This window comes from Durotheca rogersii, assembly GCF_024521655.1.
Source record: "Durotheca rogersii strain YMJ 92031201 chromosome Unknown GGS23scaffold_4, whole genome shotgun sequence".
NCBI lineage: Eukaryota > Fungi > Ascomycota > Sordariomycetes > Xylariales > Xylariaceae > Durotheca > Durotheca rogersii.
This window is the reverse complement of record NW_026251235.1, coordinates 2,163,179-2,186,838: the sequence shown is the minus strand read 5'-3', so window position 1 is coordinate 2,186,838 and position 23,660 is coordinate 2,163,179. Positions and strand designations below refer to the sequence as shown.

Below are 23,660 nucleotides of genomic sequence, written 5' to 3'. Positions count from 1 at the left end.
CAGCGGCAAGTCGCAGGCTGGTTTACGCATTGTACTGCGGAGTAGGGTGGCCAGGTCGGTACGCAGCCGGTCGACCTGCGGTACTCGCGCAGCCCCTAGGCGGGTGCCTACGTGGGCATGTACACCCGCATCTAATATTAGTACCTAATCAATCCGCTACACGTCCGCACCACATCTCGTAGTTTTGCCAGTGCTGTCGGGCTACGTCGATTGCAGCGTAGTCGCCGTGCCGAGGGGACGGCGGACTTGCTCTTGCCGACGGCCGGCCTTCGTCTAGTCTAGAAAATAGGTAAATTACGATCGAGCGAGGGGGAGCAACTAACCACCTCTAGGTCGGCAGGCACGGATACTCCGTACCTACCTATGAGTACGCAATAGGTACCCGCCCAGCTAGCATGTTGCACAAGACGGTGAAAGGAAGGTCGCGTGGTATTTTTCCTTTCCCCCTGTTCGCCCATCGCCTCTCATCCTCTCCTCTCTCTCTCTCTGCGTCACATTCTCTCTTCCTTGTCGGTGCGATGAGGACGGGTAGACGGGGGTCTTGCGGATCCCGAACGCGATAGTGGCGGGCATTGATCCTCCCTAGCCATAGCATAGCATAATATCACCTGCTGCCAACTCCCCTGTCCTCCGCTGTCCAACCAACAGGAAAAAGGCGAGAGGAAGAGATTGGTTACTGCTATCTGTCGTTGGTCTTTACTTTCGCTCCCGTTGCTTCCTTTGCCCAGCTTTTTTTCCTCGTCTTCTTTTTTCCCCTGTTCCCTCCCCGTCTCCTCCTGTCCTGTCCGCCTGTCGTTTCTCGTACATGATAACTGCGTAGGCGTGCTTGAATCCAATTCGCCGTCTTTTTTTAGGACGATGCAAGTTTGAGCGGGCCGGAGAACGGGATCCGGATCGTGTCAGCTGGCTGATCTCGATGATCGGCGCCTGGGTTTGAGCATCTCTCTGTCCGTCCACGCTGCGCAACTCCCGGTACGCTAAAATACACATATACGGACGTGCGCATTGTAATTCGAACCGGTCGTCGCTGGTAGACATAACCTTAGCCTCAAAGCCACCGACCTGCGCCTGTCTCGAGGCCACCCGCACGCCCCCCACGCCCGCACCGAAGACATGGCTCCGACCCGTGAGGGCCCCATGGCTGACGCCAGCGACGCCAGCGACGCCAAGGCGCCCGACGAGTACGTCCTCGATCCCGTCAGCACCGACGCCTCTAAGGCTTCTCTCAAGGGCCACCTCCGCCTCACCCCCGACTCTCCCGCCGGCGACGGCGACCTCGCGCCACCCTCCGATGCCCCCGGCCCGGTCCGCGACGGAGAGACGGCGTCGATCGACGACGGCGACCGCGGCTCCGTTCGGTACAAGGTATACAAGAGGAGGTGGTTCGGTCTCATACAGTTGACCCTACTCAACATAATCATTAGCTGGGATGTAAGTTCGCCGATAATCTCATCGTCTTACCAGATACCTGGCAGATACTGCATGTGTCGACAGAGACGTTGTGCTGAGCGTCGAGGAGGCTGTGGGGTATCATTCTCTTCGACCGCTTGCCTTGTCACACCCTCCTCCCCGCCTCTTCTCACCCCCCCTATATATATATCTCCGATTGTCGGCTTGTCGTCGTGCTTGTCAACTGGCCTCGGCCCGGTGCTGCTTTCCCGTCAAGGCTGGGTCGACTGACACATTTCTCCTTGCAACTTCTAGTGGCTCACATTCTCTCCCGTCTCGCAAAATGCGGCCATATATTACAATACCACCGAGTCGGCTATCAACTGGTTCTCGACGGGCTTCCTGTTCGCCTTCGTCGTCATCTTTCCCGCTGCCATCTATGCTCTGCATCTAGGACCTAGGCCCTCCATAATCGCCTCTGCCGTGCTGATCTTGGTGGGGAATTGGATCCGCTTCGCCGGCTCTCATTCGCGCGATGGCGGACTCTATGGCGTTGTCATGTTCGGTCAAATCCTAGTTGGGCTTGCCCAGCCGTTCGTGCTGAGCGCTCCCACACGCTATTCCGACATGTGGTTCACAAATAGGGGCCGTGTTGCGGCCACCGCCCTGGCCAGTTTGGCAAATCCTTTTGGTGCTGCTCTCGGGCAGCTCGTCGTGCCGTTCATGGTCTCGGGACCCGGTGATGTCTCGAATGCCGTGCTCTACGTCGCCATCATTGTGCGTCGCTTACCTGAATGCGAACCACCCGCTTCATCTTCCCCCCGCTCATGCGATCGAAACTGACCTAAGCACTAGTCCTCTGTGGCCGCACTCCCCTCGTTTTTCATCCCAGCTGCGCCGCCCACCCCCCCGGGGCCGTCGGGCTCGACGCCGAAGATGTCCTTGCGCTCGTCGCTACGGCACCTCCGGTCTCTCGAGATATGGCTCATCCTGGTCCCTTTCGGCATCCTCGTCGGGTTCTTCAACAGCATCTCTTCGCTGTTGAACCAGATAATGATGCCGTACGGCTTCACGTCTGACGACGCTGGCATCGCCGGCGCAATCCTCATCGTCGTCGGGCTCATCGTCTCCGCAATCTCGAGCCCGATCCTCGACCGCACGAAGCAGTTCCTGCTCGCGATCAAGATCGCCGTGCCGGTCATCGGTCTCTGCTACCTCGTGTTCATCTGGATGCCGGGCACACGCTCGCTCGAGGGGCCGTATGTCGTGCTCGCCCTGCTTGGCGCTTCCAGCTTCGCCCTGGTGCCCGTCGCGCTCGAGTTCCTCGCCGAGATCGCTCACCCCGTGAGCCCCGAGGTCACTTCGACCATCGCCTGGTCCGGCGGCCAGCTGCTCGGCGGCGCCTTCATATTGATCAGCGACGCTCTCAAGGCTGGCCCCGTTGCCGATCCTCCGTTCCACATGTTCAACGCGCTGATCTTCACGGCGGTCGTCGCACTCGCCACCGTACCGCTACCACTCGCGCTTGGTCTGTTCGGGCGCAAGGACAGACTCGTCATGAGGAGGACCCGGAGCGACGAGAGGACCGAGGTTCCTCCGTTAGTGTAGTAGGCGGCGCAGGTACGAGGGCAAAAGAAGGCCTGTGCGACGACGAAGGGAATAAAAAGGAGGCATCTCGGATATAATGGCTGTTTTCCCGTTGCGGGTGACGGCTACACCAGATGCTGGGTACGCGGGACGGAGGTCGGGTAGCATGTCAAGCGGGGAGGCTAATGTCTTTATGGGGATGGGATAGGTAGGCGGACGGATGACGGCCACGCATTTCCGCCCGTTATTTTCCTTGTCTCGCTCCTCCTCTTTTTTTTTTTTTTTCATGGCCTGTCTTCCTGGTTCGTAGCGTCTCCACCGCCGCGTACCGAACGAGCGAAGGTGGGCAGAGCGTGAAGCGACGAAGCCGAGAGGAGGGGGAAAATTAAAACCTGATGATATCCAATGTTTTTTCTCTTCTCCGGGGTCCCATATTTCCGCCCCCGACCCCTCCCCGGAGTGCATATATATTTTCACATGTTTTCTTTATACGGGCACATCCACGTACATATGCAGACGAACAAGTAAATACCTAGGTATATAATAAGTAAGACAGAGGCCGGGGGAGCTGTATGTACTTGGATCTGGCATCGGATGCGGCATGCTGGTGTAGTGTCTCTGGTTTGTCTCAAGCTTCGGCTTGTGTGTGTGTGTGTGTGTGTGCATTGTCTCGGATTCGGTATGTAGGTACACATGAGTCGCATGTGCATACCGACATGCTTTTCTAACCCACGCGAGCACGACGATGAGTGTGGGGCTCGCGGGGCGAGTCCGCCCCGCGGTGTTCGATGGTAGATACATGGTGCGAGAATCTATATACATGTATATATATATGTGTGTGTATATGTATGTGTGTGCGCGCGCACGAGATGTCAACCGCATACATACAACTCCGCACCGTCTCGTCGCCATCATTAACTATTAACGTCCCGGCTCTCGCGGGGGTAGGTATGTATACGCGAGAATACCGAGCACGACGGACCGACCCCCTTCCCTTTTCGCTCGCCCCCTCCCCCCCCTTCCCACGCCTCGTGCGCTACAAGCCATTTCCGTTGGCCCGGTGCCCGTTCTCGGCCGCCGCGGCGCCCTTGCCCTTGGCCCTCTTCCCCAACGCCACCTCCCAGGCGATCCGGAGCCTCTCGAGCTCGGCCCAGCAGCGGAGCCCGTCGGCCTCGAACTCTTCCCTGCGCTCCCGAGTAAGCGCGACGGCGTCCCACTTGCGGCCGCGGCCCTTGCCGAGGATGCCGGCCCCGGTCTCCGCCTCGGGGCGGTCCCGGCCCTCGACCCGGCCGTCCCAGCCCCAGCCCTCGACCTCGGTCTCCTTGGGGGCGACGCGGCCGCCACGCGTCGCGCACGTGCCCCACTTGACGCGCTGCGCGCTGCTGCCGCTGCTGTTGCTGCCGGCGGCATCGAGCTCGAGCTCGGCCTCGTCGGCGAGCGCGAGCCAGGTCGTCGCGCAGGCGCCGAGGTACGGCTCGATCGGGTGCCAGGCCGAGCCGCACCAGCGCGAGACGTACATGACGCACCAGTACGCGAAGAAGAGGAACCAGTTGAGCGGGAAGAGCGGCGTGCAGACGATGCCCGGGTGCGACAGGTAGAAGCGGGGCTTGAACGGCTTGTCCTCGCCGGTGGTGGTGGCGGGGGGTGAGGACGCGAAGTAGGAGGCGGCTACCTTCTCGACGCTCGGGAGTTCGGCCGTCAGCACGAGGAGGTCCGTTATCCGCTTGCTGCTCTCGTACGGCGGCTTGGTGCGCCGGGCCTGGAAGTCGTCGAAATCGAGATGGTCGTGGCCGGCATCGATGCTGCTGGTCCAGACGACGCGACCCCGGGGTTCGTCCGGATGCGAACGGCTCAGCAGCGGCAGGAGCTCGTGCGCGAGGATATAGTGTCCAAAGACGTTTGCGCAGAAGACTTCGGCCAGCTCCGGGGGGGGCGTGTTTAGGCTGGTGGCGGCGGCGTCGCCGAGAAGCTTTCGCTGGTCTAATATGACGGCAGGTAGAGCTTTCTTAAAAGAAGGGAATGTAGTGCTCTGCACGAGCCCGACGTGGAGGAATTGTCTCGCGAACTCGAGCCAGTCCAGCCCGGACCAGCCACCGATGCCGGCGTTGAAGAGTACAGCGTCGAGTCTGGGTATGGCTACGTCGTCGATGACGCCGGTTGGGTCGCTGATCTTGCCGTGGACGAGCTGTTCGGCAACGCTATATATCGCATTGAGATCGCACAGGTCGAGCTGAACGCTGAGAACGTGGACGCGGGAGATGACGGTCTTGGGGTTGTAGTCGGGGCCGGCGCGGGCACGAAGCTGGTTCGAGGTGTTGGCAGTCTTCTCGACGTGGGCGCGCAGGGCGAGGATGGTTTGCCGCGACTTGGCGGCGGAGCGGGTGGTGGGTATGAGGACTAAGTGGGAGGAGAGAGAGCGCGAGGTGAGAAATTCGTCGATGATTCGCTGGCCGATGCCGAGACCAACACCACTAAGTTGGGCGAGTTTAGGAAATGCATTGACCCGGCGTCGCATAAGACGGAGAGATGACATACCTATTAGCTCCCGTCAGCAGGACGTAGAACTGCTGGTGGCTCGCGGTGCCTGCCCACGGAGGAGCGGCCATGGTTGACGAGGGCAGAGGTCGAGACTAGTTCAGCGGTATCCCTCAGGTGACGAAGCAGATAATTAGATATAGCTCTCTCGCGCGCGCTCACGCGAGTTGGGGAGGTACGAGGTTGTAAGTTTGGGAGTGTATATGGGAGTGTATATGGGAGTGTATATGGGAGGCAGATATCGATCGATCGAGGCGGTGATGGTAGGGGGCAGGGTGGTGGAAACGGAAGAGAATAGTAACACGTGCAGGGCGCATAATACGTATGTCCAGGCCTGCATAGCGGCATATTGGCAGGTTAATTTCGCTAGCACACGTACATAGCTAGGTATGGGCCCCATCTGCGCGCCGGGTTTCGACATACCTACCTAGGTATATATATCATGTATTTGCCTAGGCACGAAGAAGTGTGCATTCGGATGGCCCCCCCATTCTCAGGTCCCTTCATCGTCCACCCATGCTGCCGTGGACAGGGCCGCGTCGGACAATGTGGCGGAAATGGAGGCGATGGGTGGAAGCGGACGTGGGCTTCTACGCTGCCGGACAGCGATGGTTGGCTTGGCGAATCGGCGACGGAATACGCATGTGCCACTCTACCAGGCGGGCGAGCAGGGGGCGACGAGACATCGCGTCGGGATCGTCGCGAATGACGCGGAGGTTGTCGTGGTTGCGAATGTCCGAGTCACCTACGGGCAGGGTTGTAAAAAAAAAAGACTTAAATTTTCTTTTCCTAAAAACTTAACTTAACTTAATTTAATAAATTAAAAACTTAAACTTTTTTGTAACCCTGCCTACCGGAAACGAATAAATAAAGGATATTAGAGAGGGATTATGGCAATATACACGTATGTGGGTGTCGAATTACGCGAGGGCGAGGGCGATCCGGATAGCTGCCCCGCAGATTAAATTATTTTACGTGTTAGGATCAGATCACCGGGAACGAGGGGTTTCCCTAACCTACCTCCAATACCTGCCTGATACCTCTCTCTATCCGCTGCCTGTTACGCGTGCAATCTCTCTCTGTCTTTACCTAAGGTAGTACCTACCTCCTAGAGGTCGGTAGGAGGTACCTACCTAGGGAGGTATCTGAGGTACCCTGGGCTTCCATGCTAGGTACATCCTCCAAGCACACCTCGGTATGCATCCCTGGACGTACCTAACCTAGGCATTGTGTACATTGTATTGTAATTAAATGGATTCTATGGTATGACGCCGGAGGCATCCGGGCCAGCCCGTCTTATCTCACCTGGCTCAGCAGCTCCAACATATGAGCGTACGTATCCCTCTATCGTGTATTTCTAATCTCTCTCCCGCCGTCTCACTCTATTTCCCTTCTGCGTGTACCTAGATGTTCATATATTCGTCTCCCGACCATCGCCGAGTATGCCGTCACTCCGAGAGAGATACCTTTCCAAGGCGGATTGATGGTACCCTAGTCGACTCGCGCCTCGTCAGGTCCAATAGCCCCCCCATTAGCCCTTCCGCCTTCTTCAGGCCCCAGCTAGGTATTGAATCAGCTAGCCTTCTTTCCTCCTACGCCTGCACTTCCTCACTCTATCTTGCCCTCCCGCATCCCTCGCCTGTAGGCCCTGATCTCGTCTGATCTCGCATACAGCGTTGGCACAATTGCCGGCGTCTCCCATCGGCCTACCGCGCGAACATCCAAGCTCTATCGATCGTTATTCGTCCGTCGCCGGTGCCAGGATCACGTCACGGTCGGGCCACGCACCAGCCCCTCGCGCGGGTCTGGCAACACCTAAATATTGTCGCTCAGCCCGACTGTGGCCCCGTTCCCACTTCGCCACTACCACTGCTGTTCTACGCACGCCCGCACCTGTTCACGCGCGCTCTCCGTCGATTTTCTCGCTCCGTCAACCATGACCACGATGGCGATAGACCTAACTGCGACCTGGCTCGTCCAGGCCCTCCGCCCTGGCTCGGTCCCCGCAGAGGTCTGGTCTGTCATTAACTGGATCGCCTTCTGTTTTGTGCGCGCGCACCGACATCCTTAGTTAACCCCCCCCCTCCCGCGTGACCCGTCTACTGACTAGCTTCGTGTAGAAATTAGCCAGCCTCGCATTCTTTATACCCTTCGCGAGTTTGATCCTCTTCGACTTCTGCCTTTGGATTTGGCGGCTGAACCAGCCCCGGCCGCGAGACGCGCCACGGCCGAGCCGCATTGTGCGCGAGCCTCCAAAGCAGGATGCAAGATTGACTGCTTCTGCCTCGCCAAGTGGCCCCGGCTCTACCACCGCTTTCGATACCAACCGAGCTACGGGTCAGAGACTGAGGAGCCGCCCAGGGCACTCGAGCAGCTGGTGAAGAGCGTTGAAAATATTACGCCAACAATCACAAGAATCCGACGACAGCAGATAGCCGCAGTGGCATAGAAGGCCGCAGCAAGGCGGAGTAATAATACCGTTAGATTTGCATATCAGATTTGGTTCTACGATATTTGCGACAGTACTTTGAGCAGATCGCTAGTGACTCCCATGGCCGTCACCTCGCCTCCAGCGCCAGCACCCTGTATGATGAGCGGGTTGGCCCCGTACCGCTTGGTGTAGAAGCTAATGATGTTGTCGCTGCCTTTAAGGGCCGCGATGGGGTGCGACTTGTCGAACAACTCGAGCCCGACTTTGACGGCCTTGCTGGCCACGTCGGTGCTACCGACAAACCGTACCACCTTGTCTTGGCTTGCAGCCGCAGCCTTTGTCTCTTCCATCCGAGCGTCGAACTCGGGGAGCCTCTGCAAGAACTCATCCCCGCTCGAAGCCGACTCCAGCTCTTTCGGAATCAGGCTTTGCACCGGGAAGGAAGTGGGCGACTCCACAGGTAGGCCCACCAGTCGCGCCAGTATCGTTAGCTTCCTAGCGACATCAAGGCCGTTCAGATCGTCTCGGGGGTCAGGTTCGGTGTAGCCCAGCTCCTTTGCCTTCTTCACCTCGGCGGACCACTGGCCACCGGAACCGTCGACGGGCGCGAACGAATTGAAGAGGAACGACAGGGTGCCGCTGAAGACGCCCTCGATCTTGGTCACCTCGTCGCCAGTGTCCACGAGGTCCTTCAGCGTCGATATGACAGGGAGACCGGCTCCGACGGAGGACTCGTGATAAACCTTGGCTCCGGACGTAGCGGCGGCAGTGAAGATGTCCTGCCACAGTTTGTAGGAGCCCGAAAAGGCCTTTTTGTTGGGGGTGACGATGCTGATTCCGCGGCTGAGGAAGAGGGGATAGGTGTCTGCCACATCCTGGGAACTAGTGTTGTCGACGAGGACGACCTTGGAGGGCGCTGCGGCGAGAAAGTCGGCGACATGGGGCAGGCTCAGGGGCGATTTGCTGGAGGCGGCAAGCTCCTGGGCGACATTGTCGATAGCGATAGAGTAGTCGGCATTGAAGAGGGCTTTCCTGCTCGTAGCGATATAGCAGAGGTCTAGCTTAGGAGTCGGCCGTCGCTTAGACAGAGCCTCGAATTGGGATAGGAAGCATTTGCCGACGCCACCAGCGCCTGTAGGAAACGATTAGTCAATGGAACGGCTTTGGAGCCGTACTCCGTCCGCAGGTTCGGGAGAGAGTGGATTCACCTATAATGGCAACGGATACCTTGTGAGTTGCAGCCATGTTTCCTGACAGCTCGTGTCTGGTCGAAGGTTGGTGGTTAGAGTGCAGTGTAGGGAGGGATTGTACAGAGTTGGCTTCATTTCACTCACTTCTTGGAGCGTGGGGTGAACTTCATGGCGATTAATGGCATTACTAACCCAAGCTTACTGAGCTCCTGTGCCCCGTGGTCCGAATGGCGGGGCTGTTACTAGCGTTCCTAGTAATACGTAGTATTGTTATTCGTGGGAATAGTGGGAATGGTGGCCGCCCATTTCTTGTCTGTCGTGATGAGGTTTCACTGTGGTAAAGCTCTGTCCAATGATACGTCCCTCCTAGGTCCGCATATTATTCCAGGCCCGTAGCCATTTGGTAATCGGCGGGCTAGCTGCATATCCCACGTTAAGAGCGCCGACGACGGATAATTACATGCGCATGCTCTTAATGGTATGTACTCGCAACTACAAGCCCAAGCGGGAAAGAGACAACTCCTACGTAAGCAGCCGACCTCGGTCACCTTACCAACTTACATACCTACTATCACCACCTCTCTTCGTCCTACTACTCCCGTCCTTGGCGATCTTCTATCGACATCTCTCTCTCTCTCTCTATCCGGTTTTTTTAATATTGCGCGCGCCCAGCCCAACTGCGACGACGGCTCGAAGATCTTAACAAGCCAAGCGCCTCCACCGATCGTTCATCTACCCGCCCAACATGCCGCAAGATCCAAACCTCTACGGGCAGCGGCCGCCGAAGCGACAAAAGAAAGAGGTCCCGCTCTCGAGCTCCGTCGCCTTCACCTCGCAGCTCACCTCGCTCATCTCCTCCGCCACCGCCCCCGTCGCGTCCGGCCGCGCCCGCCCCTCGAAGACCAAAGACGACATCTTCTCCGTCAAAGCCAAGCGAAAAGCCCCCGGCGGCGACGGCGGTAGAGACAGGAACAAGGACGGGAGCAGAGAAAGAGGCAGCAACACCGCCAAGATCTCGCTCAAGGATCCCCGCGGCACCGAGGAAGAGAAGCAGGACCTCGCGCGCACGCGTCGCCGGATGGAGGAGAAGGCGCGCTTGTACGCGGCCATGAAGCGCGGCGACTACGTGGCGCGGGAGGGCGAGGCGGCGCCGCTGGTGGACTTTGACCGGAAGTGGGCGGAGAAGCACCCGGAGGGTGACGGCAGCGACTCGTCGTCGTCGGGCGGCTCGGGGACGGACGGCGAGGGCGAGGGCAACGACGACGACGAGATGGTCGAGTACACGGACGAGTTCGGGCGGACGCGGCGGGTGTCGCGCGCGGAGGCGCGGCGGGAGCGGCGGCGGGCGGCGCGGCGGGCGCTCGGGGCGGCGGAGCTGGAGGCGATGGCGGGGCGGCCGCGGGCGCCGGAGCCGGAGCGCCTGCTGCGCGGCGACGTGGTGCAGACGGCGGCGTTCGCGCCGGACGCGGCGGCGCGCGCCGGCATGGCCGCGCTGGCCGCGCGCCGCGACCGCACGCCCACGCCGCCCCCCGACGCCCACTTCGACGGCCGCGCCGAGATCCGCACCAAGGGCGTCGGCTTCTACCACTTCCGCGCCGACGACGCCGCCGCGCGCGCCGCGCAGATGGCCGACCTCGCGCGCGAGCGGGCCGCCACCGAGCGCGCACGCGCCGAGCGCCGCGGTGGCGCCGCCGCCACCGCCGCCGCCGCCGCCGACGACGACGACGACGACGTGCCCGGCCCCCGCCCCGACCCCCGCCGCGAGGAGCGCCGCAGAGTCCTCGAGGAGCGCCGCCGCAGGATGGGCGAGAAGCGCGCCGAGAGGCTCGCTGAGAGCTTCCTCGACGGGCTCGCGGGCGAGATCGGGGCCAGCGGAGGCGCGCTGGCTGGTGGCGGTGGGGGTAATAAGGGCGAGGAAAAGGGGGAGGCGGCGGGGAGCGACAGGGAGGAGAAGCGGGAGAGTGCTGAGGACCAGGGACGCGCATGATAAGGCTTGTAGGCTAGGCTGAAGGACCGATCTAGTCGCCCGGAATGATTGATAAATGCGGCGGGTCACACAGAGTGCAGATAGATAATCCAAAATGCCCCCCCGCCCCGTTCCGGCTGCACCTAGAGAGTATCGCCTCCTCCCACCGCGGGGCTCTAAGCCTTGCAAGCGCGCGAGACGGAGCAGTGTAGAGGGATATCTCCTGACAAACACTCGGGGACATATATACATGCGCACGTGCAGACATCTGCATGCTATAACAAGGGGCAAAGGGAGAGCAAGGAGCTGGCTACATTCCTCTCTGTTGCGAGCGGCCTACCTAGGTGCGCGACACATGCGCGCGGAATACATCGCCGACGCACGACACGGCACGGGCGAGACGTCTGGGAAATTCTCCAGCGCCCAGATCAGAAGACAGCGAAGCGAGCTAGCAGGCCGGGTCGCGAGGTAGATAGATCTTCATTATACATGCTATATGGCGGGCTCGAGCACCGGTGTACGTAGGTATGTATGTGTCGCGTCGCCGACCGCGACGAATAAAAGCGGTACCAAGAAGAAAGAAAAAAAAAATAACTCGTCATGTACAGAACCGACAGGCATCAACTCACTCTATAGGATTTGCGCACGCCGCACCCAAGGAAAACAGCATCTAAACTCCCACCGCGTACACATGGACGTATGCACACTTCATCACTCCCCCTTTCCGCCTCCGTTCCTTTCCCGACCCGCCGCCGGGCCAGTGAACGCCATGATATCCCGCCGCGACTCCAAGGGGAGATAATCAGAAAAGGAGAAGAAATCCGGGGGGGCCGGCGGAGGAAACGACAGGAAGGTATGGGAAAGGAATAGTCCTTTTATATATAAATAAATAAAAACACAAGACTTTTTTGGCCTTCCCTTTCACCAAAACCCATATATTAAGCCCGCTTGCGAGGGGCTGTCCGTAACGCCGAGAGATGTGCAATGCGCTTTCTCCAAAACAACCAAAAAAGGAATCTCGTGTCGATGGCGCATATGATGTATATGTACAGTCAGCTTGTCCCTGTCGTTGGCTTGCTTGTTCGCTGTACGGACGGACCGAAAATGTCGGATGAGAAATCCCCATGACACAGCGGGGACGATAATGCACGCGCTCAGGTAAGCCACCACATGCAACTGCAGTCCGTCATATCGCTGCCTATCTTGCCGTCGCCGCGGGGCCACAGATGGTGGCCATTAGTGCTCCGCCTCGACTCTGCGGGGTTCTCGAAGGAGCGTTCATGCTCGTCAATGTCGATTTCGATAAAGTTCCCGTTCGTGTCTAACATCGGGATCGCCTCCTGGTATTCTCCCACGATCTGATACTGGCGACACCGCGGCTTGGCCATCGCAGATGCGGCATCGCGACGCTCCGCGATCTTGATGACCTGTGGGTATACGGGAATAGTATTACCAGAGGAGGGGGCGTCGTCATTAAACAGGCCCGACGACGACGACGAAGCCGGGCTAGAAGTTGTAGTCGCGGGTGTGCTATCGACCGTCGAGGGAGATCCGCGTTGGTCCGAAGGGTCGCCGCGGGCTTTATTCGAAGCGACGAACCCGCCGTTGGTCTGCGGGGATAGCGCTCCCGTATCCCCAGTAGGCGTCGCGGCTGGCGCGCTGCCGGCATTCCCGCTGAGAGCCGCCGGCAGAGTGCTCGACACCGGCCTCGGATCGACGGAACGGCTAAAACTGTTGCTCTGGTTCGCATAGATGAACCCCTCCAAGATTGTGTTGTCCCAGCGACAAACCCACGGCCTGTCTCCGACCTGGGCTACACTTTTACGCTTGAAATCGCCACCGAATGACATCCGGCGGCGTGCCTGCGGCAAGGGGGGGGCGCTGCTGGGCGCGAGGAGGTACTCAGGCACAATGACAACCTTGTCGTACCTAGCTATGAAGCTCCACGCGGGGCCGCGAGAGAGCTCGTACACATCGTCCACGAGGACCATCTTCAGGTTTGATAAATCAGGTGGCTGCGTCCCGTAACTGTAGACGTAGTTCTTCAGGCTTTGGGTGTTGTTATATGAGAAATCAAAGACGTAATTCGATACGTCTGGCTCGCCACCTCGTTTTCTAACCGTCATGGCAAGCTGGGAGAAAACGATGTTGCAGTTCCATGCTTGGGACATCGTAGAGTCGCCAAAGCAGGTAGTTGACATTCGGTTCATCAAGAGAGGCATGGCATACTTTCCCTCAAATAACGGCGGTAGGTCAGAAGGTAGAGCGCTAATAGGTTGCGTGTCCCAGGGACTCAGCGTTGTCTCCGGCGAAGGCGGCCTAGAGACGGATTTAAATTAGCACGATCACGTTCGAATGCACAGCAACTGGAGCATTGTCCTGTCCTTACTTATTGGGTGGTGGTCCTTTCTTGAAACGAGGGTTGACGAGCGTGCCGATGACTGCCCCGAGAATTATTCCCATCAAGACGAGGACGATGGCGGCCAGGACGATGGCCCAACACGGGACGATACCCCAAACTCTCCTTTTCGCTGTCACTTGCCAGTCCTTCAGCGGCGCCTTTTCGTTTCCTGCTACCGGCCCCGGCTGGGCCGAGTCCGACCGAGCCACGGCGTTCATCTCTTGACGACTACTATCGGACAAGAAGCTCTGGACGGATTGTCGAGACTGAGGGGGCCTCGTGGCAGCTAAATCCTCGGTAGACGCGAATTCGGGATTCCGGGCAGCCAATCCGATGCCTCCAGCACCTGGAATCGCCAGCATCGGTTGAGCCGTCACCGCCGGCCGGGGATCTTCTATCCCCAATGCCTTCCTATGATATGCCTCCTCCGGATACCGCGTGTACGGCGGTAATTGCTCCGTATGACCGTCCGGACCTATCAAATCTGCCGCATCCTCCCCGTCAGGCCCAATTCTCCGCCGGTAATTGTCCGTCGCGCCCACGAAGCCGACGTTGATGCTCTCCTGCTCCCCTAGATTGAGCGCTCCCTGTGCTCCCGGCACGGTGCCTTGCGGGTACATGCCGTATGGATGCGTCGGCCCGCGAGGCCCAGTATACGATCGCTCGGAGACAGGTGCGGTCGACGTAGTCGCCAAGCTGGCTGTTCGAGCCATTCGAACATTTTGCGGGTACATCTGGTACGGGTGTGACGGTCCGGAGGGGCCATTATACGGCTCTTCGGGGTCTGCGAAGGGCGACGTTATCGAGACGGTCGAGACCCTACTTATCTCGCTGCTCGCATCACTTGACGACCCATCGTGTCCCAAAGTCAGAGAATCCTCACGGCGATGCGGCTTCGTGATGCTCGACGGTCGAGGAGGGGGCACTCGCGCAGACGGGGGATCCCCAGGCGTTGTCGACAGCCTATCGGCACCAATGTGCGTGTTTTGCGTCGGGAAAAATCCATCGGCTAGACCCATAGCCTGCAGGTCGTAGTCGTCGTCGTCGTTGTCCCACGCATGGGAAGCCCTCGTAGACGCCTCGAGCGATGAGACCTGGTCCAATTCTGACGGTTTGTCGTCGAGGCGGCCCATGTTTGCCGGTTCGACGGTCGGAGGGGTTGCTTGTGTGCGTGCGAAGTGTGGATGCGAACGCTGCGTGGCATTAGAGGCGCGACGAACGACGACCTGAGCCCCGAGGGGTCATCGAACGAGCGCGGCGACGTTGGAGACAGGAGTCTACTTGACGGTGTCTTCCTGGGGACGGCGGGGGATCGTGGCAATGGTGCCGCAGTGCCGCGGTGGTAGTAGTAGTGTTGGTGGTGTTGTGGTGGTTAGTATGTAGTGTGTAGGCAGGTAGGTATGTAGTCGACAGAGAATGCCCACAGCAAGTTGTTCGCCGTTGTGTCTTGTCTGTCTGTCCGTCTGTCCGTATAGAGTGGGAGCCAAGCCGGCCAGTAAGAAAAACAGGCCGTACCCGTCTCAGACCTTCGCAGTGGCTAGTCGACTGTGCGCATGTGGTACTGTGCAGACATACCGACCAGGTACGGACAGGAACGCGGGCACGGATATGCGCGTACATGTACCCACGGGTACTGCTAGCGTACAGGCGCGGCACAGGGATCCCCAGAACGATCAGGGGCCGAAATGCCAGGCCTAGTGGGTTTCGGACCTTCGAGAGGGTGGGGAGGGGGGTGAGGGGGGTGAGGCCAGAAGCCCAAGTACCTCCGGGTACTCTTCGGCGCCGCCACCAGCACTACCACCAGCACTACCACCAGCACTAAACCCCTGCCGATGTGCACCTACGGACATCTGTACACATGTACACAGTACATGAGGCCAGCAGGTACAGGTAGCATCTAGCCTACTAATGCAACCTACCACCAGGAACCCAAGATTCCCTTCCTTAGTGCCTTGGTACACGCCCACCTACGTTAAGGCCAGCCCCATCGGTGCGCGTTTGTTTCTGTCGCACGCTTCTCACGCCAACGGCAGGGGGGGGTCGACGCAGTCGGCCTCGCGCGCGGGTGGGATGGATGGGACAGGACCGGAGGGCTCCTCGAGAGGAGAGGGTGGGAATGGGATCGAGGCGGACCGGGTGAGTAATAATGTGGGAGCGATTACCGAGTGATTGAGTAACCCGGCGGCCGCGCGAGCGACGGAGAGGTATGAGCGAATGGGTGAGGGGTCGATGGACAGGTGGACGGACGGATTGACCGGCGGATGGCAGGACGGGTGGTATGGACGAGAGAGAAGAAGAAACGAAAACTTGATGAGGTCGGGCACGGATGAAGAGGGGGGTGTATTATGGTATGATGAGCATGTATGTACCGGCTCCCCTCCCTACCTACCTGCCTACCTGAGCTCAAGAGACACACACACATTCTCTCTCTCGCGCACACACACACACACACACGCACGCACACACGAGAATACGACATACACCGGGTGTACACGCTATACATCTTCTACGGCTCTTGTGGTTTCCAGCTGCCGACCTCCCCCGTTCCCTCTCCACGTGCGTGTAAGCATTTTGTCATGGTGGCAGATGAGAGTGTGGGCGTATCGAGGCGCTGCACACCCGGTTTATAACGTCCGCTACGTAGGAGGTGCCGCTTCGAATCTCGGGACGCCTTCGACGAGAGAGGCCATACACACACACGCACGTAGAAAAGGTTGGCATTACGAGTCGATCCCCCGGGCCCCGCTTGGTCTCGCCCAGCTCGTGCTTCCTTCTCGCGCTCCTCACGACGCCATTCGATCTCTTGGCAATGTCACTTTAGGTTATCGTTCGCTGTGCGGAGTTGAGAGGGGGAACCTAGAATGGTGAGTAATCGGGACACAGGCGTCACATAGCACAGGAACGAGAGCCAGCTCCATGCCCGCTGTCCCGTCCGCGTCGGGTTATGCTCGAAGGGCATTGTGATCATCGTGGCCAGTACGATCGCTGCGGTCCGCCACGGCCCATCGATCGGAGGAGGGAATTCGTCCCGCCAGGACATTGTCCTCCGCGTCATAAGTTACCATGACACCACGAAATAGGATCGGGAGGATGGTCTCTACGGGAAACGTAAACAGGGAGAAAGGCGAATGTCATCAACGGCAATATATATAGCAGGTAGGGGTTCATTGCCGCGACTTAAGCCTGTTTCTGTGTTATATATATATGTGTGTGTGCGTGTGTGTGCGTGTGTGTATGACGAGTATCTGGAATATTATCCCACCCCCCACTGCAGCCATGCGCACCTATTAGGTAGGTAGGTAGCAAGTAGCATATGGCTGGAAGCGTATGCGGAGTGGAAAACGTCGCCGTCACAGCCGTGGTAGGAGCGTCGGTAGCATCAATAAGAATGAGTGGCAGCGAAGATGAAGACGAAGACAGAGGAGAAACCTGCGGTCTACTGAGAGAGCACCCGTGGGAGAGGTGGGTGCGGAGCGGGTACCCTACCTGTCCTGGCTCGAGACCAAGGCACAGGCAATATGTGTGTACATACAGCCGGCCAGACGGAGAGGCGCCCTGGTCGACTTGTCGCAGAGCCTGGAATGCTGTGATATCGCGCCCCATTCGCTCTGGTTCGTCCGGGTCTTTCCAGAACTTCAGCCATCGACGGCACGTACTGTGCAGCACCGAGATGAGAACTGGCAGGGACCTCGACAGCGATCGTCCGTCTACCGAATGAGGACACACATAGCATGAATCGCAAAGAACAACAATACACGCAGGTCCAGGCGTAACTTGAGCGGCAGTCCGGCATTTCGAATTCTCCCGGTCCCTCCCCACCTACCTATACCCACCCCTACTACGGATAGTCCAAGTCGGACCGGCGGACTGCGTACCTACTGAGTAAAGTCGCATATGGGTAGGTAACCGTAAGACACTTGTCGAGTCAATCCAACGCACAGAGCACGGGTTCCATGTTGGGACATATACCCCGTAGATCTACCCAATATTGGGTTCCCAATATCTACGAGTAACTGACGGCCGGACTGGGCTGTGGACCCGAAGTCGTTCCGCTCAACACGCACATATTGTACATATTGTACATACTTTGGGTACTTATTCATATATAGGTACCTACCTATACAGCGTAGCGCACGCGAGAGAAAAAAAAAGGAACAAAATAATGAAACAACGTATGTGACCTGGGTGTTTATACGGCATTGTACCTATTGACGATAATGGGCAATATGTATTACCTACCTGTTCATAAGTAATTACCGCTCGTATGTCCATGTAGGTACCTAATAAACCCATGTAGGTAGGTAGGCTATATCGAATTGGCGCCCTGATCAACCTGGCAGCTTAGCAGGGTAATACCGCTGATTTCCCCAGACCTAAAATAACATCCAGTCATAGCAGCCAGTAATCACGTCAGAGGAATCATCATTGGATTGAGAAATTGTCGCCCGTCGGCGTAGTTTTTATTGGCTTTTTTTTTTTTTTTAACATGCCGTCCGTCACCAAGCATGGAAGAAGCGGCAAAGATTCTCGCCACAACTACAGCATCGTATGTATAGCGGTCCGGCATACTGGCGCGCGAGCCTAATAGATCTGCACTAGGCACATTACGCCGCTACGCACATGACTGTCTGTGAGATGACCTTCTGCCAATTCGAGCAAGGCTTCCCTGCTGTTGGCATTCTCGGGGATCTAATTAGGGCCGGCCTTGGTACCTCCGTATGAGTAAACAGTGTTCAGGCGCCTTCCATTCTCGCTCTCGCCTCGCCTCGTCTAGCGTCCGAGATAACCGACCTGCCTTAAGGTGGAATTAGGGGCACCGGGCACCCCGACCATAGTGTGGAGCACCAGGCATGGCACCCAGGGGCAGAGTCGACGGCCAGAATCTACTCATACAAACGCCGTAGGCCGTCTTCCGCGATCTCCTCATCACGAGGGCCGAAGGAGAAACCCCCTGTCATACTATAAACCCGTACATATTGCAAACGAGGAAATATTATAGGCGTCTACGTTTTCACACTCGAGCTGACCGTACTATTGTTGTCCCAGTTACGTCGCCAACATGTAGGTAATATTGTCGGCGGCAATTAAAGCACCAACTATTATCAACCCTAACATCTGTCTAGGTGGTTATGTTGCTCTCCTCCAGGGCAAAAGAGGTATTAATAAACCCGGCAGCCTCTCATCGTCCGATGAGAGCCCGTAGAATCTTAAGCATTTGTGAATTTGACCGTGCCCACAGGGAAATAGTCCGTTTAAACCCACAATCCTCCTGAGCCAACCCCCGAGACATCTACTCGCCTAAACTAGGCTATCCCGCCGCCTAAGGGACATCCCGTTATATATTAAATCTAACACTTACTCTAGGGCCCTATTGCACACTATATCATATTGACACTTACGGTAGAGGACCTTGCTTAGGCTTAGTCGTGTGCCCCTACCTCGGGACAATGTTCGAATCTGTAATTGGATGTCGTGAGGAGAAAGAGATTAAGTAGTATTATTCAGAGATACACCTAGTAAGGCGTGAACGGGGTACCTAAAGAACTTTTGGATCGAAAAGGGTTTGTTTTCTAAGGATACGGAGCTTCGGGCGGGCACTCAACGTCCTTCCAAAAGAGATTGCCTCTCCTATTACGTCTCCTCACTCCATCTCTCGTAAGGTTTGACAAGTCGCAGATGAGCAATTAATAGACGCCTGGTGCCTGTGGAGGTATGAGAGGTGTTCTCGGCGGGTGTCGCTGGTTTACATGCTTCTTCTACACTCTCGTCTCCGGGTACCTAAGTGCAGAATCTCCCATCCGAGTCTCTTGTCCCCTCATTTCTTCCCTTTTGAAGAGTCCCGAAGATAGGGCGACAGAGGGGCCGTGGGATGGGAAATGAGGCACAGCCGACATAAACAGCTACTACGATCGAACTCGAAGGATGAGGTATCCGAAAGAGCGCGATTCGTGCTAGGAATAGATACACTGCGTAGACACCGAGGGCCGAGCATAGAGATGGTAGGAAAAGCATAGCATGAAAGTCTGGGGAGTCGCTCGGAGGGAATCATGAATAAAGAGTTCGAACCTCTATGGTGAGGCTACCGTTAAAACTTCATGTCGCAGTAGCGGTTATGAGTCGGCCAACCTGAACAAGATGCCCTGGCTCCGGAGCGGCCTCCTTGAGACGAATGCCCAACTTTGGATATATCATATAGGCCGCTCGCGTCGTCGCGGTTCGGCCAGGACTCGTCTCAGTTAGGCCACGCTGGTGTAAGAAAGAGGTTGATGTCATCCACACTCAGAAATATCTCACATGCCTAAGTGCTATTATTTCTATCTTCGCCCCGTTCCTTCTCAGACTGGCTGTAGCTCTCTTTCCACTTGTCTATGCTGAATATGCCGAAGAACAGCCCATTTAATCGCCCCTCGCTCTTCGCCAGCAGAACCATCACCAGGTAACAAGGGCGTGTCCTGAAGAGCCAGCCGCTACCGAAACAGGAGTCCCATGAAGGATGGTCCTCCCGGTTGTTCCTGGAAAGATCTGAAACAACCACACCTACGCCCGTGGGCTTTTGATGTAAGCACTCTATCCTTCCTGAGTGATGGATTGGACGGGTTCAATCGGGCAGTCCACCCTCGAAAGACTGGTTAGTGCCTTCGTCTGAAAAATCGTAAGTTAACTGCAAGGTTATCGAGGGGGGATTCTCTGCCTTCGCCGACTCTCCTTTCTGGTTCTAGGGTGCTGAAGCTCATAGGCGTCAATCTGCCCTATCCTTTGCCAGGGAAACCGCGCTCGCCGTACATGGAGGTGTTGGAGTTCTTCTGGCAACCCGGTTTCAGACATGTTACCTATGTTGCTAGGGTAAGCAACTGGAAGAGCGGAGTCCTGGTTGATCATACCCAGACATTATTATTATTCATTCTAATGGTTATTATGGGTGGACCGGGAAGCGTTCTACTCATACTTGCAGAACGGCCAAGCAGATACGCGAGTAGAGAAGAATCCCATGGTAGCACTAGATGCTAAGGACGGACTGATAAGCCGTCGCCGTACAGCAGATGAAATGTAGGTACACAGCGTGGAGGATAGATGCTTGTTGCTCGTAGGGGCTGTTATTATACCCCCTCGCCGTAGTTCCGCCATACCTATTGTAAGATAGCCACTGCAGAGACCACGCGGAATTCGACGGATTTGCTGCAACTTCGGCCAGCTCGTAATTTATCACCCTATCAACGAGCTTCTTGAATCTGACCAGTGCCTCTCCCCGGCAAGGGCCAACGGAGGTCAGCGAGCCGCCGGTTTAAAGAATGGTGAGATCAAGCTTTTTTTCCTTGTAAGTAACATCTAATCGTGCACTACGAGGATCCGGCGCAAGTGGTTGGTCTGCTAGCCGAGACAAGGTCCATCGTCGAACCACTTCTAACAAAGTCCCAAGATCCCGAACTGCGCTCTCCCCCTCAGCAGGGCATGCAAGTCGAGAAGCCGGCTTCCAAGGTGATCCAGAGTGCGCAGGCTCTCCAGGAAGCGCTCGTTGCTCGGGTACCTGCGTGCCCTCAGGGACGAGTTGCGTGCTGACAGGGGAGCTCCGTGAGCCAATCAGAGAAGCGCGTTCGTGGCGGCGACCCCAGGGATCGTAGGCTTCTATGGAATCGCCGTTAGGCACGGCCTTGACCAAACCACGTAATACCGACCTACCATCCTCACGCTGCTCACCCAAAGGTGAAAATACGGCCTGATGAAGACGGCGCGCGATACGCCGTCGGAAATGGCGAGGACAACGCCCTTCGGAAGGGAAATACGTCGAGCACACTTCAACTTCGCGCCCTCCTATACTCCACTGAACCACGGGTCTTTCGGTGCCTTCCCCTCAAGTGTCCGGGAGTATCAGCGGAGGCGGCAAGACGAAACCGAGGCCAAACCCGATACCTTCCTCCGCTTCACGTACCCCAGACTCCTACGGGAAGCAAGGGAGGCCGTCGCCCCCTTACTGGGCGCTGAGACCAACGAGGTGGTCTTCGTACCCAACGCCCTCACCGCGATTAACACCGTCCTGAGGAACCTGACGTACGAGGAGGGCGATGTTATATTGCATTTCAGCACCATCTACGACGGGTGTCTGAAGACCATACAGTCTCTCGAGGAGACCACCGAGGCCCGCGCCTATTGCATCGAGCTCACCTACCCGGCCGAGGATGACGAAATTGTGCATTCGTTCCGTACCGCAATTCTCAGAATTCTGAGCCAGGGCGGAACTGCCAGGCTGGCCCTGTTCGACACCGTGATAAGCTTCCCCGGTGTTCGTTTCCCGTGGGAATCGTTAGTGTCTGTATGCAAAGAATACAATATCCTCAGTTGCATAGATGGTGCACACGGAATAGGCCACATCGATTTGCGCCACGTCCCCGATGTTGGGCCAGATTTCTTCATTACCAACTGCTACAAGTAGGTCTGAATAACCCTTCTGTCCCTTTCCCCTCTATTTCACTATGTGTAGTGCTTTGTCATTCCCATCTTCTTTATAACACGCTTCCGACCCATATCGACCACGCACGCTAAGTATACCTAGGTGGCTCATGGTGCCTCGAGGGTGCACAGTGCTATACGTGCCTTACCGCAACCAGGCTCGCATCAAGACGACGTACCCAACCTCGGAAGGGTATCTCCCGCGCGCCCAGCGAGGAGCCCTTTCCAGCGAAAGCTATTTCGTCAACCTGTTTGAGAGGGTCTCCACCGTAGATGTCACACCTTATCTCTGCGTCGTGGAGGCTCTGAGATTCCGAGACCAGGTATGCGGCGGGGAGGCGCGAGTCCGCAACTATTCTCAGGATGTTGCCAGAGAAGGCGGCAAGTTGATGGCAGCAGTCCTGGGAACGGAGGTCCTCGAGAACAGGACAGGAACGCTTCGAGGTTGCTGCTTCGCGAATGTGAGGCTACCTTTAGAAGTAGCCGACACGCAGCACGAGGGGGGGCGCGAGGGCAAGGTCCCAGCCGAGGACGCGAAAGCTGTGGCTGACTGGATCACCAGAACGTCGGTGGACGAATTCGACACCTTTATAGCGACGAGATACTACGCCGGCGCTTTCTGGGTTAGAATCTCGGGCCAGATTTACCTCGAACGGGCAGATTTCGAATGGGCCGCCACCGTCCTGCTTGAACTCTGCAGCCGGGTGACCCAACAGAAGGCACATTATGATATAGCTGACGTAGAACGCGACGACTTCCTTCTCATTCGATAATCGGCTCACCCTGGCGGATACGTGCTGATGCATGCGGCCGAGTGCTTGGCTAGCCGAGTAAGAAACTAGGGTAATCAACTCGTGGTTGGGTAGTCGCTGATTTCAATCTGAGGTGTTTTTTATGATGAATATTGTCTCGGAGCCGGGGGGAGGGGGAGGGATGCCATATCATATCTCACAAATCCTACCGCATTTCGTCACTCCGCCGGTAGAAAATCCAATCGACGATTCCATTGAGAGACGTGGACAAATCCCAAACCCTAGCCACCATTACGAGATGGAGCATATTACAAGTATGCCTACAGAGCAAACTTCACTTTATTGATTTTTCTCGGGGGGAGAACGAAGCAGAGGAGATGGCCCAATGCTTACCTCATCCCCATTGCGTGGTATGATGCTACCGACCATGCTCCCACCTTCTGACCAGTGGACCTCCCGCGGAGATGCGGGCTGGAAACGGCGTCTATCCTCGAGGCGCAAGTCGGCTCGAGAAGTGCAGCTTGGAACCGCTCTCTGCTTGTTCCTGCGTTTAATGCGGTGGCGTGTGTATATGCGCATGCGTATGTGCTACGTAGCATATGCATACGGCTATGTTCGGGGGAATGGAGTCTCGGATGGCAGGCTAAAACCCTCTCGTCTCTGATCGCCTTGGGTCTGCCTCATATCGTGACGGTGTCGAACCGTAGGCGAGTCTGTGCTGAGCTGACCGCCCCCCCCCCATCATCAATCCTTGCGAATAAACGTACCTACCTATGTGGTCGTCCCCCCAGAATCCTACCTGATAGGCGAGGCGATGAGCCTCAATCGGTGTTCTTCATCTAGCCTCTTGGGGTTGGAGTGGCACGGAACTATTGGACCCTGGGATTCGTTTCGACGCAAGAAACGGGGCGCGGCGGCTGCCTCGTTTCCCTATTCGCAAATGTCGTCGCATCGTTCGGTGGCG

At 57.2% G+C, this 23,660-nt stretch overlaps 8 protein-coding genes across 8 annotated transcripts; 5 read left to right on the top strand and 3 right to left on the bottom strand.

Moving 5' to 3' along the window:
- The first annotated feature begins 843 nt into the window (after window positions 1–843).
- Window positions 844–3,223, top strand: GGS23DRAFT_376387 (MFS general substrate transporter). The gene is made up of 3 exons (XM_051513394.1): window positions 844–1,431; window positions 1,705–2,166; window positions 2,245–3,223. Exons 1-3 carry the CDS (start codon window positions 1,114–1,116, stop codon window positions 2,995–2,997), a joined length of 1,533 nt encoding a protein of 510 aa, XP_051374946.1. The 5' UTR covers window positions 844–1,113; the 3' UTR covers window positions 2,998–3,223.
- Window positions 3,224–3,983: 760 nt separating this feature from the next.
- GGS23DRAFT_376370 (uncharacterized protein) lies at window positions 3,984–5,758 on the bottom strand. Its single transcript, XM_051513393.1, has 2 exons — window positions 5,512–5,758; window positions 3,984–5,447 (listed from the first exon to the last, which is right to left on the bottom strand). The coding sequence occupies exons 1-2, from the start codon at window positions 5,580–5,582 to the stop codon at window positions 4,013–4,015; spliced, it is 1,506 nt and encodes a 501-aa protein (XP_051374945.1). The 5' UTR covers window positions 5,583–5,758; the 3' UTR covers window positions 3,984–4,012.
- A 1,552-nt stretch (window positions 5,759–7,310) lies between these two features.
- On the top strand, window positions 7,311–8,016 carry GGS23DRAFT_376302 (uncharacterized protein). Its single transcript, XM_051513391.1, has 2 exons — window positions 7,311–7,558; window positions 7,632–8,016. Exons 1-2 carry the CDS (start codon window positions 7,448–7,450, stop codon window positions 7,890–7,892), a joined length of 372 nt encoding a protein of 123 aa, XP_051374944.1. The 5' UTR covers window positions 7,311–7,447; the 3' UTR covers window positions 7,893–8,016.
- Window positions 7,884–9,470, bottom strand: GGS23DRAFT_376307 (homoserine dehydrogenase-domain-containing protein). Its single transcript, XM_051513392.1, has 2 exons — window positions 9,151–9,470; window positions 7,884–9,074 (listed from the first exon to the last, which is right to left on the bottom strand). The coding sequence occupies exons 1-2, from the start codon at window positions 9,185–9,187 to the stop codon at window positions 8,017–8,019; spliced, it is 1,095 nt and encodes a 364-aa protein (XP_051374943.1). The 5' UTR covers window positions 9,188–9,470; the 3' UTR covers window positions 7,884–8,016.
- A 193-nt stretch (window positions 9,471–9,663) lies between these two features.
- GGS23DRAFT_617322 (uncharacterized protein) lies at window positions 9,664–11,338 on the top strand. The gene has a single exon (XM_051520856.1). The coding sequence runs from the start codon at window positions 9,878–9,880 to the stop codon at window positions 11,117–11,119; it is 1,242 nt and encodes a 413-aa protein (XP_051374942.1). The 5' UTR covers window positions 9,664–9,877; the 3' UTR covers window positions 11,120–11,338.
- Window positions 11,339–12,076: 738 nt separating this feature from the next.
- GGS23DRAFT_376248 (uncharacterized protein) lies at window positions 12,077–14,773 on the bottom strand. Its single transcript, XM_051513389.1, has 2 exons — window positions 13,488–14,773; window positions 12,077–13,417 (listed from the first exon to the last, which is right to left on the bottom strand). Exons 1-2 carry the CDS (start codon window positions 14,630–14,632, stop codon window positions 12,253–12,255), a joined length of 2,310 nt encoding a protein of 769 aa, XP_051374941.1. The 5' UTR covers window positions 14,633–14,773; the 3' UTR covers window positions 12,077–12,252.
- Window positions 14,774–15,416: 643 nt separating this feature from the next.
- Window positions 15,417–16,522, top strand: GGS23DRAFT_376270 (uncharacterized protein). The gene has a single exon (XM_051513390.1). The coding sequence runs from the start codon at window positions 15,714–15,716 to the stop codon at window positions 16,365–16,367; it is 654 nt and encodes a 217-aa protein (XP_051374940.1). The 5' UTR covers window positions 15,417–15,713; the 3' UTR covers window positions 16,368–16,522.
- A 4,724-nt stretch (window positions 16,523–21,246) lies between these two features.
- On the top strand, window positions 21,247–22,717 carry GGS23DRAFT_594371 (aminotransferase family protein-like protein; the record flags this gene model as incomplete). Its single annotated transcript, XM_051518153.1, has 2 exons — window positions 21,247–21,923; window positions 22,048–22,717. 2 exons carry the CDS (start codon window positions 21,247–21,249, stop codon window positions 22,715–22,717), a joined length of 1,347 nt encoding a protein of 448 aa, XP_051374939.1.
- Between the last annotated feature and the right edge of the window lie 943 nt (window positions 22,718–23,660).

Coding starts and splice junctions, on each gene's coding strand:
- GGS23DRAFT_376387 (XM_051513394.1), top strand. CDS start 1,114: ATGGCTCCGACCCGTGAGGGCCCCATGGCTGACGCCAGCGACGCCAGC. Junction 1,432..1,704: donor ACATAATCATTAGCTGGGAT/GTAAGTTCGCCG, acceptor TGCAACTTCTAG/TGGCTCACATTCTCTCCCGT. Junction 2,167..2,244: donor TGCTCTACGTCGCCATCATT/GTGCGTCGCTTA, acceptor CCTAAGCACTAG/TCCTCTGTGGCCGCACTCCC.
- GGS23DRAFT_376370 (XM_051513393.1), bottom strand. CDS start 5,582: ATGGCCGCTCCTCCGTGGGCAGGCACCGCGAGCCACCAGCAGTTCTAC. Junction 5,448..5,511: donor CTGCTGACGGGAGCTAATAG/GTATGTCATCTC, acceptor CGCCCAACTTAG/TGGTGTTGGTCTCGGCATCG.
- GGS23DRAFT_376302 (XM_051513391.1), top strand. CDS start 7,448: ATGACCACGATGGCGATAGACCTAACTGCGACCTGGCTCGTCCAGGCC. Junction 7,559..7,631: donor ACTGGATCGCCTTCTGTTTT/GTGCGCGCGCAC, acceptor AGCTTCGTGTAG/AAATTAGCCAGCCTCGCATT.
- GGS23DRAFT_376307 (XM_051513392.1), bottom strand. CDS start 9,187: ATGGCTGCAACTCACAAGGTATCCGTTGCCATTATAG. Junction 9,075..9,150: donor GGTATCCGTTGCCATTATAG/GTGAATCCACTC, acceptor CGTTTCCTACAG/GCGCTGGTGGCGTCGGCAAA.
- GGS23DRAFT_617322 (XM_051520856.1), top strand. CDS start 9,878: ATGCCGCAAGATCCAAACCTCTACGGGCAGCGGCCGCCGAAGCGACAA.
- GGS23DRAFT_376248 (XM_051513389.1), bottom strand. CDS start 14,632: ATGGGCCGCCTCGACGACAAACCGTCAGAATTGGACCAGGTCTCATCG. Junction 13,418..13,487: donor AAAGGACCACCACCCAATAA/GTAAGGACAGGA, acceptor ATCCGTCTCTAG/GCCGCCTTCGCCGGAGACAA.
- GGS23DRAFT_376270 (XM_051513390.1), top strand. CDS start 15,714: ATGGGTGAGGGGTCGATGGACAGGTGGACGGACGGATTGACCGGCGGA.